Raw genomic sequence first — 14,186 nt, 5'->3', positions numbered from 1 at the left:
CACAAAAATGGAATGTGTACGGGCCTTCCAGGACTGGAATTAAATTGAATATCCGTGTTAAATTGATAGATAAAATATGTATTAATGAAATAATAAAAGAATAACGCCATTACTAATTCATGATTCAAAGTAGAGAAACTGTGCAAATGATAATTGTTTTGGCTCTTTAAAGAGTAACTTGCAGGTTAGAGACTCCCATGAACCGATGTTTAGAGAATCTTAATAGAAACTCGTCTTAAACATTTTTTAACACATACATAAATTATTTAGGCTTTTACAGTCATTTTTGTGAGAAAGTTTTTTTGGGGGCCAAACAAAGTGATGTCAGCTGAGTCCTGTTAGCTTAATCCAGAGAAAATAATGGACTAATGCCGGCTCTGACACAGAGGAAACTTTAAATCAGGGGTGGGGAACCCTGGTCCATCGAGGGCCGCTATCCAGCATATTTTAGTTTCAACCTGCATCATCACACCTGATTTCAATCAGCACGTGTCTTGTGAGTTAACGATGCTAGCTTAAACTCATGTGCTAACACCACAATCTGTCAGCTGTCCCATATTCATTAATATCCGTTCACGTAACATAGTTTAGTACTTAGAGAGACGCCTGTGATCCGGTGTTGTGCCATAAATTGACTGGCTGCCAAAAATGATTAACACAGTCATGGACTCTTCTGGTTCTATAAATCTGTCTTCAACCAAGTCAGGAGATGCTGCTGCCCCCTTTACCTCCCCCTACCACCTATCTGTCTCTAGAAGTCAGGTGAAGAGGCAGCTGGAGAGACTGAACAGGAACAAGGCTGCAGGTCCAGATGGTGTCAGCCCCAGGGTACTGAAGGCCTGTGCAGAGCAGCTCTGTGGGATTCTGCAGCACCTCTTCAACCTCAGCCTGGCCCAGGAGAAGGTTCCAGTCCTGTGGAAGACATCCTGCCTTGTTCCAGTTCCAAAGAAAACTCGCCCATCAGTCAATGATGACTACAGACCAGTTGCCCTGACATCCCACATCATGAAGGTCCTGGAGAGACTCCTGTTTGTCCAGCTGAATAAGCAAACTAGAACATATCAGGACCCGCTGCAGTTTGCTTATCGCCATGGAGTTGGAGTTGAAGATGCCATCATCCAGCTGCTTCAACCAATCCACTGTCATCTGAACAAAGCAGGCAGCACTGTGAGGGTCATGTTCTTTGATTTCTCCAGTGCATTTAACACAATCCAGCCTGATGCACTTTGCCAGAAACTCCAGAAGACACAGGTGGGGGCCTCAACCATCGCCTGGATTAAAGACTACCTGACAAACAGACCACAGTTTGTGAGGCTTGAAGAAATACACATCAAACCAGGCAATCAGTAACATTGGAGCACCACAGGGGACTGTACTCTCACCATTTCTTTTCACCCTGTACACCTCAGACTTCCAGTACAAATCAGACGCCTGTCATCTACAGAAATACTCAGATGACTCTGCAGTTGTCGGGTGTTTCAGAGATGGACAGGAAAATGAGTACAGAGAGCTGGTGGAGCTTTGTGGCATGGTGTGGAAACAATCATCTGACCTTGAACATGAACAAAACAAAGGAGATGATTTTAGACTTCAGAAGAAACAGGGTGGAGTCAAACACTGTTTCCTTCATGGGAGAAGAAGTGGAGGTGGTTGAGGAATACAAATATCTTGGAGTTCACCTGGACAACAGACTGGACTGGGGAAAGAACAGCAAAGCTGTTTACAAGAAGGGACACAGCAGACTGCACTTCTTGATGATGCTTAGGTCCTTTCGTGTCTGTAGCAAGATGCTGCAGATCTTCTACAAGTCTGTTGTTGAGAGTGTAATCTCTTCAGCCATCGTCTGTTGGGGTAGCAGCATCAGAAGCAGGGACATGAAAAGGCTCAACAGCCTAATAAAGAAGGCTGGTTCTGTTCTGGGGACGACTGTGGAACCACTGGAGGAGATAATGCAAAGAAGGATTCTCCAGAGAATCAAGAAAATGATGGACAACCCTGAGCATTCTCTTCACAAGACTGTCCGACAACGGAAGAGTGTCTTCAGTCAGAGGCTTCTTCAGTTTGGCTGCAACACTGACCGCTACTGGGGATCCTTCCTGCCAACAGCCATTGTAATCTACAATAACTCTTTGATGACTTGATTATTATTATTATTCTGATCTACTACAGCAATAAATTTCCCTCTGGGATTAATAAAGTATTTTTGAATTGAATTGAACAAGTTTCTTTTATTTATTTACTTTTAATTCTCCCGTGTCCTGTCCGGCTGTGAAGCAAACAGAATTAATGTCTGGATGCTGGTGACAAGCCTTACAGATTAACTCTCAGGTGGAACATCAAAGCTTCTGCTTTAATGTCACACTTTATTTTTCTGCATGCTTGATGTAAATATTGTTTGCTCTGTGTTGACGCATGATGCAAAACTGTGAATGAAGGTTAGACCCCAGGAAGACTAGCTACTGTTTTAACAGTAGCTAATGAGGATCTAAACAAACAAACAAACAAACACCTGATACTTAAAACATTATTGTCATTGTTTTTGGATGCTTTTTAATTCTGACCAGACACGGAAACAGAGGTGAAAGAGAAGGAAAAAAAAACAAAAGGAAGAGGTGGTGGGGGTTCCACAAAAACAATCAATGATGAACAAGAGTCTGCTTCTAGACTTGCAGAAAGAGAAAAACAAACAATTAAAGGGACACACAACAATACAACAAGAGCAAAATATCACGGTGTCAACCTAATGAGGAAATATAAAATCAACATTGTTTTACTGAACAATCACACGATAATAAATCACAGTGTATTTAGTGCCAACCACTGCCTTAAGACATGTGTTGAGTGTGCCCAAGTCCATACTTATGAGAGCACCATGTGAGCACCTGCGTGCGTACACACGCTTATATATGTAAGGTTTCTCTATAGGAGTGTCCAATAGAGAGTGTGAGGGGCCACAGATCTGCCCCCAAAGATGTGTAGGAGATGGAGGGAGCTCCAAGCCCCAGAGATCCAGGAGCTGCCCCAGAATGCAGGGACCCCAGGGAGACTGTCACCAGGGAAGCCCCAGCCCCCTCTCAAGAGGTGCAGAGGATTTCCCCGGGGGTCCACAAGCAGCAGCCGGCAGAGTACTGGGAGATATCAGCGGCAAGCCCACATGCCCGCCCGCAGCCTCTCACCCCCCAAGCCAGTTGATCCCAGAACCCAGCGGACCGGGACCCAGGGGAGATTAGCCCCGCTGGGGTCTCAACAGAGCCCTGGGACACAGATCCCACCAGGCAGCCACCGGAGTCAATAAGGCATGCACCAAAAATCTTAAGCTCCCCGACACGGGAGCCGCGAACAATCAGGCAGACCAAGGCACCACACTCCACACCAAATGTGGCAGGAGAAGGGCATGCGAAGATGTGTACTAGCACAAGAAGTCTCAGGAGAGAGGAGGAGTCCAAGACCCCACCTGACATATACATTTATACACAGACACAGTCACACACTCAGCGTTGTGAAGCCACTGCTTCATTATTTTAGCTGTGTGTGTGCTCAGGGTCGTTGTCATTTTTGAAGGTAAACCTTCAGCCCAGTCTGAGGTCCTGAGCACTCAGTACTTGGTCACATTCACCATTCCCTCAATTGCAACCAGTCGTCCTGTCCCTGCAGCTTAAGAACAACCTCACACCATGATGCTGCCACTGCCATGCTTTACTGTGTGGACTGTATTGGACAAGTGATGAGCAATGCCTGGTTTTCTCCACACATACCGCTTAGAATTAAAGCCAAAATGTTCTATCTTGATCTCATCAAACCAGAGAATCTGTTTTCTCACCATCTCACGGTCCTTCAGGTGTCTTTTAGCAAACTACATGCAGGCCTTCAACTCTAGCCTGGCCTGCCAGACTCCTCCTCTGTGTACTTCTGCACAGAGAAATTTAATTTAATTTTCTGTGCAGAATTAAACAGAGGAGGAGTCTGGCAGGCCAGGCTACTTCAGCTCTGCTGTGACTTTAAATTGCAGGACGGAAACTCCTCCCCCTGAGTTTCTCTTCTGTCAACTTAAAAAAAGGAAAACCTCCCGTCCATGACGTGAAATGTGCGTGTCGGACCCTGGTACGGCAGTTAGTTGGTTAGGAGAGTTATTACTATTAAAATCCAAGTGTTAAGAAGTCTTCAGCAACTCTTCTGTCAACTGGGACAAGTCTGTCTGATGGACACAGAGAGGAGGAAACAGCGGGGAAGGATTTTCGCTCCAGAAGAAGCGCCACGCGCTCGCGGAGCCACGTTCGCCGCTTCTTTTTGTTGTTGTCGTCGGCCTGAGATGCGCTTTCTACTCGCTTGAAGTGTGTGTCGTGTGCGTGCAGCATGCGACTGAGGTCGACATGTCTAACGTGAGGCTGAGTAAGAGCGTGGAATGGCTGCAGCTGGAGCTGGAGGGCGGAGGAGCGGCTCTGCTGCTGCTGGACTGCCGCTCTCACGAGCTTTATGAATCATCTCACATAGAGAGCGCCATCAACGTGGCCGTGACCGGGCTGATGCTGCGGAGGTTCCGGAAGGGCAACATCCCGGTGCAGACCATCATCCCCACGCACGAAGACAAGGAGAAGTTCACCAGACGCTGCAAGACGGACACGGTGGTCCTGTACGATGAGAGCTCCGTGGACTGGCAGGACGGCGGGACCACGGTCCTGTCTCTGCTCCTCAACAAGCTGCGGGAGGACGGCTGTGAAGCCTACTATCTGCAGGGTAGGGCTTTATTAAAACAGCATTAGTAGTAGTATGTATGTATAAGTGATGGTACATTATGTAAAACCAGTTTTGGCAACTTTAAGGTACTCTAAACTGTTTTTACAATATCATGTTTTGAACTTGAGTCTAGTGTTTTCAAACATCCAGGCTGGGTCTTTCACGGAAGCGCTCACCTGTGTTGTGTTTCCAGTCACAAGTCTTGTGTCACTGCTGAGATTCCTGACTAACATTCCAAAATGGCTGCGGCATGTTTTTGCTCCAGCAGGAACAATCAAGGACTTCATGAATGGTCTGTTGGAGGGTCCCACACCTCAGTACTCACAAACAAGTCTGTTGGATTCACATAAATTAATCCTGTTCATTGGTCACCTGAAATGGGATGTTTTGGTTTTATAACTTCATTATATAATGCCAACATGATTAATACATGTTATTAGAGCATGATCATTTTAATGTTAATATAACACGTTAAATACATGTTAAAATAACATGAACATTTCATGTTATCATAACAAGTTAAATACAGTAACATAAAATGATCATGCTCAAACAACATGACTCCCACAACCTCACTAAAGCACCTTTTCCAGTGGTCTGTGCCCCTATCTAGACCACGCTCGCTGTCATTTCCATAGTAGGATACTTTACAACTATCCTTTTCAGTCATGGCTTTTGTTTTTGCTCGATGCCAGCTTAAGAATTATACACAACAGTTTTTAGCACATGTATATTTCATTTCATTTACAATACTTTAAATGTGAATTGAACTCAAACTGTCACCAAATGATGTATTTTCATTTTCTACATTTAGAAAGAGCGTGGCATGCTGGGAAATCTGTTCCATACAACCAGTAATCAGCAAGCTAAATTATGAATACAATATTTTCATGTTACCCCAATAAAAAAACAATGAAGTACAAACCACATTGTACCCTTTTAAATTCGCATTACAAGAGTTAATCATGTTCATCTTACAAACTTGATCCAGTTATGTAGAAAGTACATGTCACCATTAGCGTAGCCAGAAACTCATTTGTGGGTGGGCCTAAGAAAAAGTAAGTGGGCACAATAAATGTAATTGAAAACAAGTATATTTTGTGTGTGTGTGTGTGTGTGTGTGTGTGTGTGTGTGTGTGTGTGTGTGTGTGTGTGTGTGTGTGTGAATACAATCCATAATAAAGCCCTTCCCCCTTTCCCACCCATCCAGTCAGAACATGAGTATTTAATGAGCTGCGTGTTGATTGGCTGGTTTACCTGATGGCCCTATGACACTACCTGAAGCTAAAACCTTTCTGCACAGCGATTTAAATAATCTGGATAACTCAAAAGACAACCTATGGATCTATCTACTGTTCATTTTAATGGGCTCGACATACGGGAGGCGACATCGCCTCTCCTCCATTCATTTTCAATGAGACATGCGCGACAAAGCGATAATCGCGGGTTCTCTCCTACCAAGCGAAACGTGAAAAACGTGCGTGTGAAAGTTTGCACTCGTGCACGTGTCGTGCACGGACGACCCAGCGACGCGATCCCAGAAAGTTGAAACATTTTCAACTTTTCATCGCTGTCGCTCGGGCGAGGACCAATCAGCGGAGGTTTCATTCACTGACCAATGAGCGGACATTATGCTCCGTACATCTCCGAGCAAATATGAAGGAGAAGTTGATTATTATTATTATGTTTTATATAGTAAAATCAGAAGTAAGATTTCACATAACTCTAGCAGCACTTTGTGAAACATCATATCTACCACTTTATTAACTCTGAACCGCTTAAATAACCTTAATTCCCTCCAACCTGACACAGCCAAACAAAAGAACGGAAGTTTCGATTTCGCCATGGAACAGAACGCGTAGACGGCTTTGCCGCTGGCCGCTACCGCAGATCGCCTCCCGTGTGTCAGGTAATAAAAGCGACAGCGACAAATTTCGCTGATCGCAGTCGTTTGTCGCCTCCCGTGTGTCGAGCCCATCACAGTCTGGATAGTCTCGGTACATCCTGGAACATTACAAGTTAACGCCAACATTCTTCTGTGTGGTTTTCCTCTCGTCCAACAAGGATGTTGGCAGTAGCTCGGGCTAGCGTTGTTCTGTGGTTAACATTTCTGCCACCAACATTTATCCAACATGACACTGATGTGGGTTGGGAAATGCAGAATTTAGGGGGTGTGTCTAAGCGTATGATGTGTTAAACCAGATTTTCTCAGAACAAACCATTTCTCTGACCATTGCGGCATCACTACGTAAAGAGGACAGCTGGTGAGAGACAACCTTTAGGTGTGGCACATCTGACCCCCCCCCCCCTCCCCCCTCCCAGTTGTAATTCCTATCTTGAAAGTTGCTATACAAATAAACCTTTCTTCTTCTGTGTTTAAAAACAATGTAAGCATGGTTCTGAATTCTAAAACCCTTTTGATTAACCTGTGTTAGGGATGCTCAGATATGGCAAAAATGATAATCATGATTATTTTGACCGAGACTGGGATCGCGATTATTTAAGACGTTTTTTTTTTATAACTTGGTGTAAACCGCGAGGGAGGAGCTTGTTTTGTTTTTGTAATCTTCAAAAACTCAGATCGTAGTTGTGATTAAAATTGGGTTAATTGAGCAGCCCTAACCTGTGTTTTGGCTTTCATCCAGGTGGCTTCGTGAAGTTCCACACAGAGTACCCAGAGCACTGTGAGACGCTCTTGGACAGCTCCTGTCCAAGCTCCTCTCCCCCCATGCCTGTCCTGGGCTTCGGAAACCTCAGGATCAGCTCAGACTGTTCTGATGGTGAGTCCGACCGAGAGCCCATCAGTGCCACGGAGCCTGAGGAGAGCCCCATCCCCAGCAACCAGCTGGACCTCCCAGTAGAAATCTTGCCATACCTTTACCTGGGCTGTGCCAAAGACTCCACCAACCTGGACGTTCTTGGCCGCTACAACATCACTTACATCCTGAACGTCACGCCCAACCTCCCAAACATGTTCGAGCACGACGGCCACTTCAGGTACAAACAGATCCCCATTTCGGACCACTGGAGTCAGAACCTGTCCAAGTACTTTCCAGAGGCCATTTCATTTATCGGTGAGTTGACCAGCTGATTAAAACAAATATTACTTTTCAGATACAACACTTCTTGTTCCGTTCTTGACTGGATTAATCAGTGTTCTCTTTAAACACGCTGTAATTATATTAGCTTCTGCATTAAATTCCATCACATCAATACAGTGCAACAACACATAACATCAGGTGAATGTACAGCAGCAGTAAAGTGTAACGTGTTAGTTTTGCTTTACTGTTTCTTGAAGTGACTGCACATGAAACCACGGTTGTTGCGTTGTGTACCACGAGCTAGTTTCCTAGTAGACGTAAATGCTGATTCCATTGGTTGGGTTGTGTTAGATTCAAGCTTTAAAAGTGGTTTTCTAACATCTGAAACAAACAGGAAGTTAAAGTGCACCATTTTTTATGTAGTGAGCAGAGCTAGACCAGGGGTCGGCAACCCGCGGCACTTTCATCCTTCTGATGCGGCTCTGTGTTTGTAAAATAATAAAAGAATATTTAATTAAAATGTATTTAATTTAACTGCATACATCTTTTATCTGTATGCCAATTATAAATGTAAAGATTGTCTGCGTGAACTTGAACAGGTCATGCCTGGTCTTACGTGAGACCAGGTTGACAGGTCACCTGCTTGTGCGTAATCAAATGTCTCTATAGGTGCTTTCTGACCTGGAGAGGAGATGAGATTCTGGACTTCATGGAAGCGTCGCCACATTGAAGACAGGAACAAGCGCTATTCAGCCAAAGTTTCATAATCAGGGAACATTTTCTAAGTGACAAGTCTCTCTGAGAGACCTGGGGTGTTTCTAAATGTCAAGGTGCCTGGCCTTGCGAGGCGATGTCATGCGAGGCCAGGCGCCTTGCTTACGAGGACACTGTCCTTCCTTGGTCAAAGAAAATGGTTGCATGAAACAGACTTACATCATGTGACCACGGCTTCATGTAATGTCACGTGACACGGGAGATAATGTTATATTTTATATGTATTAGTTTCAATATACATATATAATGAGCCTTTTACTTTTAAAATTATGTATATGTTTATTAAATTAAAATATATAAGTGAGTTACTACTCGCTAGCCACCGAAGCTGCAACTACTAAGCAACTTACCAACCATAGATAACTTCTTTGGATCTAAAAAAAAACATTTTAAATTAGTTCACTTACTTTTAAACTTGAAATTTGCCCCCGAAGTAGCTGCCGGCATCTGCTCCGCCATCCTTCTGAAAATACTGCGGCGTATTCTGGATCATTTTTCACCAATGCTAGGCTACAAGACACCTCGAGCGTATCCTTGCTCAGCTAGCTAAACGGCTAACAAACGGAGAACACACGCCTCGGTAGAACATGAACATTGGAACACATCTTGGCGACTCTTGATGACGTATCTCCTAGGCAACCGGGGCAGGGCCAAGACTGTCAAGGCAAGGTCCTTGCTCAGCTAGCTAAACGGCTAACAAACGGAGAACACACGCCTCGGTAGAACATGAACATTGGAACACATCTTGGCGGCTCCTGATGACGTATCTCCTAGGCAACCGGGGCGGGGCCAAGACCGTCAAGGCGAGGTTCCTTGGCATTGAGAAACACCCAGGCTTTGGAAAACACACGCTTCAGTGAGAGGAATCTTCCTGCATGCGCTCTGGTTCTGCAACGCACTCCAAGCCCCCGATCTCCTCATCTTCAGCTCACTGTTCACCATACGTGCGCGCTGACCGCGAGCTGCGCTGAGCAGTGTCCAGCTCAGAGGCTCTGATGGGAATCCTTTCTTGATTGATTTAGCTAGCTTCGCGATGTGCGTAACGATAAAAAGGTCAGCGCATCTGCATGCATCAGGGCCATTCTGTCTATTCTTTCTCCGTCAAAATAAACTGTCAAATACGGGCAATATGCGGTCAGTGCAAACCCTGTCATGTAACTGTTTTGCCTGCTTGTGAAGAGTTTTGAGAAGACAAAAACTTAAACATGATTAACACCAGAGCCTTGCGCACTGCGCCGTTACCTCCGGCACTTTTAATGAGGGAGAAAAATGAATAGATCAGATCCTTTTCTTACCTTTTCAACATTATTTAATGTAAAGTTTCATTCAGTACAAAGTTTAATTACAACAATCCTACAAGACAGAGCCTGGATTTGTGATCTGAACAGTTAAAACATGTTTTATAAGGAGACGTGTCAAAAAGCGGCACTTGCTCAACTATTAAAACCACTAACATGGTAAAAATATTGTAGGCACAGACAGGCTACAACTTCTGGATCAATTTTTTACAAATTGTTTTACTAATTATCTTCTGTTGAGAGATAACTTTGATGTACACGGGCGACTGGTATTGGTTGCTGTCACCTGCTGTGATCGGTTAAAGCAGCTCTCGAACCACCCCACCCACAACGCCGCTGAGGCTCCCAGTGTTTTCTTCACTGTGGGAAACGGGTAATTGTGGCTCTTTGACGGGAAAAGGTTGCCGACCCCTGAGCTAGACTCGCACTGACTGCTGAAGAGAAACCTAAAACTGACACGACCTGAAGTGAATGATTGGCATGTTTTAATTCCATTTCTTTTTTTTTCTGTCTCTGACAGATGAGGCTCGGTCGAAGCGTTGCTGCATCCTGGTGCACTGCCTCGCTGGCATCAGCCGCTCAGTCACCGTCACTGTGGCCTACCTGATGCAGAAACTCAACCTCTCGCTGAACGATGCCTACGACTTTGTGAAGAGGAAGAAAGCAAACATTTCCCCAAACTTTAACTTCATGGGTCAGCTCCTGGACTTTGAGAGGACTCTTGGGCGGCACACCCCCTGTGATAACCGCCCCAGCAGCGAGGAGCAGCTCTTCTTCACCACACCGACCAATCACAACGTCTTTCATCTGGAGTCAACATGAAGACCGTTGCGTCCCGTGGTGTCTCTTGTTCTCTCTCGGCCTGTCAGACACCAGAAGGACAGAATCCACAAGTTCAGACTATTTTTGATCTAGGTGCCTTAAAGTCCAACACACGGGAGATTTCTGCCACACATTAAACATCACACACAACAGGAGGACATTTCCTTTAAAGCTTTGGATTGTTATTCACTTTTTACATACATTTTTCTTGTATTGGTTCTAAATACTGCCTTTATCTAGAACAACTGTGGCCAAACCTGACATGTTTTGTAATTCAAGCTGATGGAAATAAGCTACCATGGACAGTTTCCACTACGGAGAACATTTTCTTCTGTTTTTACACAAAATCTCCTAATCTGGGATTCAGTATTAGTCTGTAAACTCTTTGGGGAATGGTTGTATAAACATTCAAACTCTTTTTTTCTTGTTAAGTTTCAGTCTTTCACATTGCAGAAGCACTCTAGTACAATTTATCATAAAAGACCCTGATCCAGGAGGGACCTTCTTCTTTATTTCTGTGTGTTTTTATGCTGAGGCCTTGGCCGTTCTGTGTTCATTATCATGTTGAGGTAAAGAGTTCGAACTGGCTTTCCCTACAGCGGACGCGAGCAGCTATCTCCGTAACAAACTGGATGTGCGTGTGTTTTTGTTCTGCCACTCTTCGTCCTGCAGCTACTTGTTCTGCGGTACAGCAGAGCGTTGGTGTGATGAGCTGGTGTGTCTTTTCTTTTGAACAAATGAATGAAAGAAAGCACACGAGATTGGGGTGCTCTTACCTCAACACCAGATACTTTCAGGGATTTTTTATGTGAGGCGACTGCATGTCATCTTGGCCGATTGGTTCGGTGTAAACATGTTTTTGTAACCCGTGAAGGATATGAAAGTGACCCTGTTGAAATCCTTATGTATGGAAAATCTAAAGTTAAAAATCCAAGGCATTCTGTTCAAGGTTTTACAAAAATAAATTGTATATTTTTACTTAAAAACAGTTTCTTTCTATATAAGCCTGTCAAGAACATTCGTATCTCATTTAGTGAAGCTAAACAGAAAGCGTGTGTGAGGTTGTGTCACAACCGAATGTGCCCGGGGAGATCTAAGTAGTTTTATTGTGCTGTCTGGCCTTGGCGAAGTAGGTGTGGTGTGTTTTCTGCCTGCTTTCCTGTCTCCCACGGGCTCTGACACAAAGACAAGCGACAAGGCCCGATCTGTCAATACCACAAAGGCGCCACGCCCGCCGAGCCGCCACTCAAACTTAGCACGTACAGGAAGAGGAAGATGAGACAGCGTTTCTTCCACCGCAGACACAGGATTTCTGACAGCTCTCATCTGCAGTGTGAATTAAAGTGATGTGCCATAAACGGCCGCTCTAATTCACGCGTGGTTTTAGGCAGAAATGCCAAAAAGCAATACCCGCTTCAAGAGCAAAGAGAACTTGTCAGCACCATAAAAAGGGTGTAAAGAAAACTACAAATTAAATCTAGCAAATCTTTTACTCTCTAAAATCTACAGTATTAGTGCTTTAAGATGTGTTTAATATTAATGGCTAAAATTAGTTGTCCCTTTGAGTCTTCGTGCTGTAATCAGACAGAGAATTTCTTATTTCCACACTTCCTGAAGAAATGCACGCTCTCTTCGTTTTCGTTTTCTCCACTTAACTTTTTCAGACACGCAGCACTTCCTATGGTTCATTTCTCGACTCGGTCTCTCCAGTCATCCAAGGATTGTCGGCTACCAGTGCCTTTCAAGACACTTCAGGCTCCATATCGCTGCATCTTCAAACGACTTTTGAAGACACGGCTCTTCAGAGAGCTTCTCCAACCGTACCACACCGCTGTGCCCACCTGTGCACTTCCCTGTATGCTTGCACTCTTATTTCTACATAGTCACCTGACAAAGTCTCATCACAGTTCTTCGCTCTAAGTATTGTCAGCTTCAATTATAAGGGCATTGTGACATCCTTATCTGCAAAGTGGCTTTGGATCAAAGCAGCCAAATGCATACACATTCTGTTCATGCAGTGGAAACCAAAACAGAATCTGACATGATCAGAAGAATGGAACAAAGAAGAAGGAGGTGGATATGTCATGTCACTTATCAGACCTAAACTGCCATCGAGCATGGATGTCTGTTAGACGTCTTGTACATGAGCAGATGTCTAACACTTGTGTGGTGCTCTACAGGACGGGGATGGGCTTATCAAAAAAGAAAAGTATTGCCTGTTATATCACCGTCCAGGATAAGACTTTCACTTTTATGGATTTCCAAAAATTCCTGCATAAATGCTGAAAGAGGTTTTAACCGGAATGTCTGAACTCAGTTATAACACAAATTTTGTGTTTTAGGTCTCAAAAAGCTGATGTTTTCATTACATCTCTTTTTATGATCCTTTTTTTCTTGTTTTGTTTTAAACATTTCAATTACAAACGGTCACCAGTAGAGCCTTAGAAGCACACTGCTGTTGGAGCTAATGATTTCTAGATGACCTGCGCAACACTTATGGTGCAATAACTGTCACGCAGCAGGATGACCTAAGCACGGCATGAAAACCGTTCTGGTTCCAGCTTGCGGCTAAGCTGAGTGAGAACTTTGCGGAAGTCAATAAGTAAAACCTCCGACTTTAAGAGCAGCGTGAAGAGACTTGCCTGGCACCACCTTGCAGTCGTGGTTTGTGATAAAAAGCAGTTGAATGATGAGTTTTTAAACATGACTGAACCTGGCTGGCCACATACCTGCTGGGCAAGGCGATGATTAGAATCCAAGAGATACCCAGGATAAGGCCATGGCTGTACGAGTCTGTGAATGATGGAAGGGGCCATTAATCACAGAGGTCTTATCTCTACCTGGCACCATAAACCTCCACTATAATGACAGAGTCCTACAGGAGAAAATAATTATTCACACAGCCACACACACACCTCTAATACCACCGTTTACTGCTGTTGCATTTTAGAGTCTAAATCATGTATCCTCTGCAAACCAGTTCTCCTTTTGTGGCAAGTCTTTTTCCTGACGCTGAAAGTTGCGTCAGGAATGTGTCTCTGGTGTTTTTTTTTAATACATACGTATGTGAGCTGTAATTAAAGACGCTGATGCACAAGCATTTATGGAGCCACGATCCCCCCCGGTATTCTTCTGTTTCCGTCACAATTTTTGGTCCTCTTGTATCTTTGGGAAAACTGAAACATGAAAACATTTGGTTCAGGCAGACACAGTGAGCAATGGGAAAGCATGATGTTAGCGGTACGTCCCACAGCATTGGCAAAATTAGCCAAAAACCTCGTGAACAATGTCAGCAAACAAACCAGGATTTTGTTGGAACAAGTCAAAAACCAATCCCTCTTTGGAGCTCTAAAGCTCCGGCTCATTGCACAGTAGAGACATCCGTTGAGGCTTAAATGAGTCACAGAAAAGTGTGCTTCACATGACTGAACTGGCATTTTCTAAATCTTTTATGGCAACTGAACAACTGCAGCTTAGTATTTTACTAGGGTGGACGATAAGGCAAAAATATCATGAT

The 14,186-nt window shown here is 44.2% G+C and overlaps 1 protein-coding gene across 1 annotated transcript; it reads left to right on the top strand.

The window, feature by feature from the left end:
• The first annotated feature begins 4,220 nt into the window (after window positions 1-4,220).
• On the top strand, window positions 4,221-11,087 carry LOC107391087 (dual specificity protein phosphatase 7). Its single transcript, XM_015968144.3, has 3 exons — window positions 4,221-4,734; window positions 7,380-7,808; window positions 10,368-11,087. Exons 1-3 carry the CDS (start codon window positions 4,371-4,373, stop codon window positions 10,667-10,669), a joined length of 1,095 nt encoding a protein of 364 aa, XP_015823630.1. The 5' UTR covers window positions 4,221-4,370; the 3' UTR covers window positions 10,670-11,087.
• The last annotated feature ends 3,099 nt before the right edge of the window (window positions 11,088-14,186 follow it).

The sequence above is a fragment of the Nothobranchius furzeri genome, chromosome 15, assembly GCF_043380555.1.
Source record: "Nothobranchius furzeri strain GRZ-AD chromosome 15, NfurGRZ-RIMD1, whole genome shotgun sequence".
NCBI lineage: Eukaryota > Metazoa > Chordata > Actinopteri > Cyprinodontiformes > Nothobranchiidae > Nothobranchius > Nothobranchius furzeri.
Note: the sequence above shows the minus strand (reverse complement) of the source record. Positions and strands in the feature narration are given on the sequence as shown.

Coding starts and splice junctions, on each gene's coding strand:
- LOC107391087 (XM_015968144.3), top strand. CDS start 4,371: ATGTCTAACGTGAGGCTGAGTAAGAGCGTGGAATGGCTGCAGCTGGAG. Junction 4,735..7,379: donor TGAAGCCTACTATCTGCAGG/GTAGGGCTTTAT, acceptor GCTTTCATCCAG/GTGGCTTCGTGAAGTTCCAC. Junction 7,809..10,367: donor AGAGGCCATTTCATTTATCG/GTGAGTTGACCA, acceptor TGTCTCTGACAG/ATGAGGCTCGGTCGAAGCGT.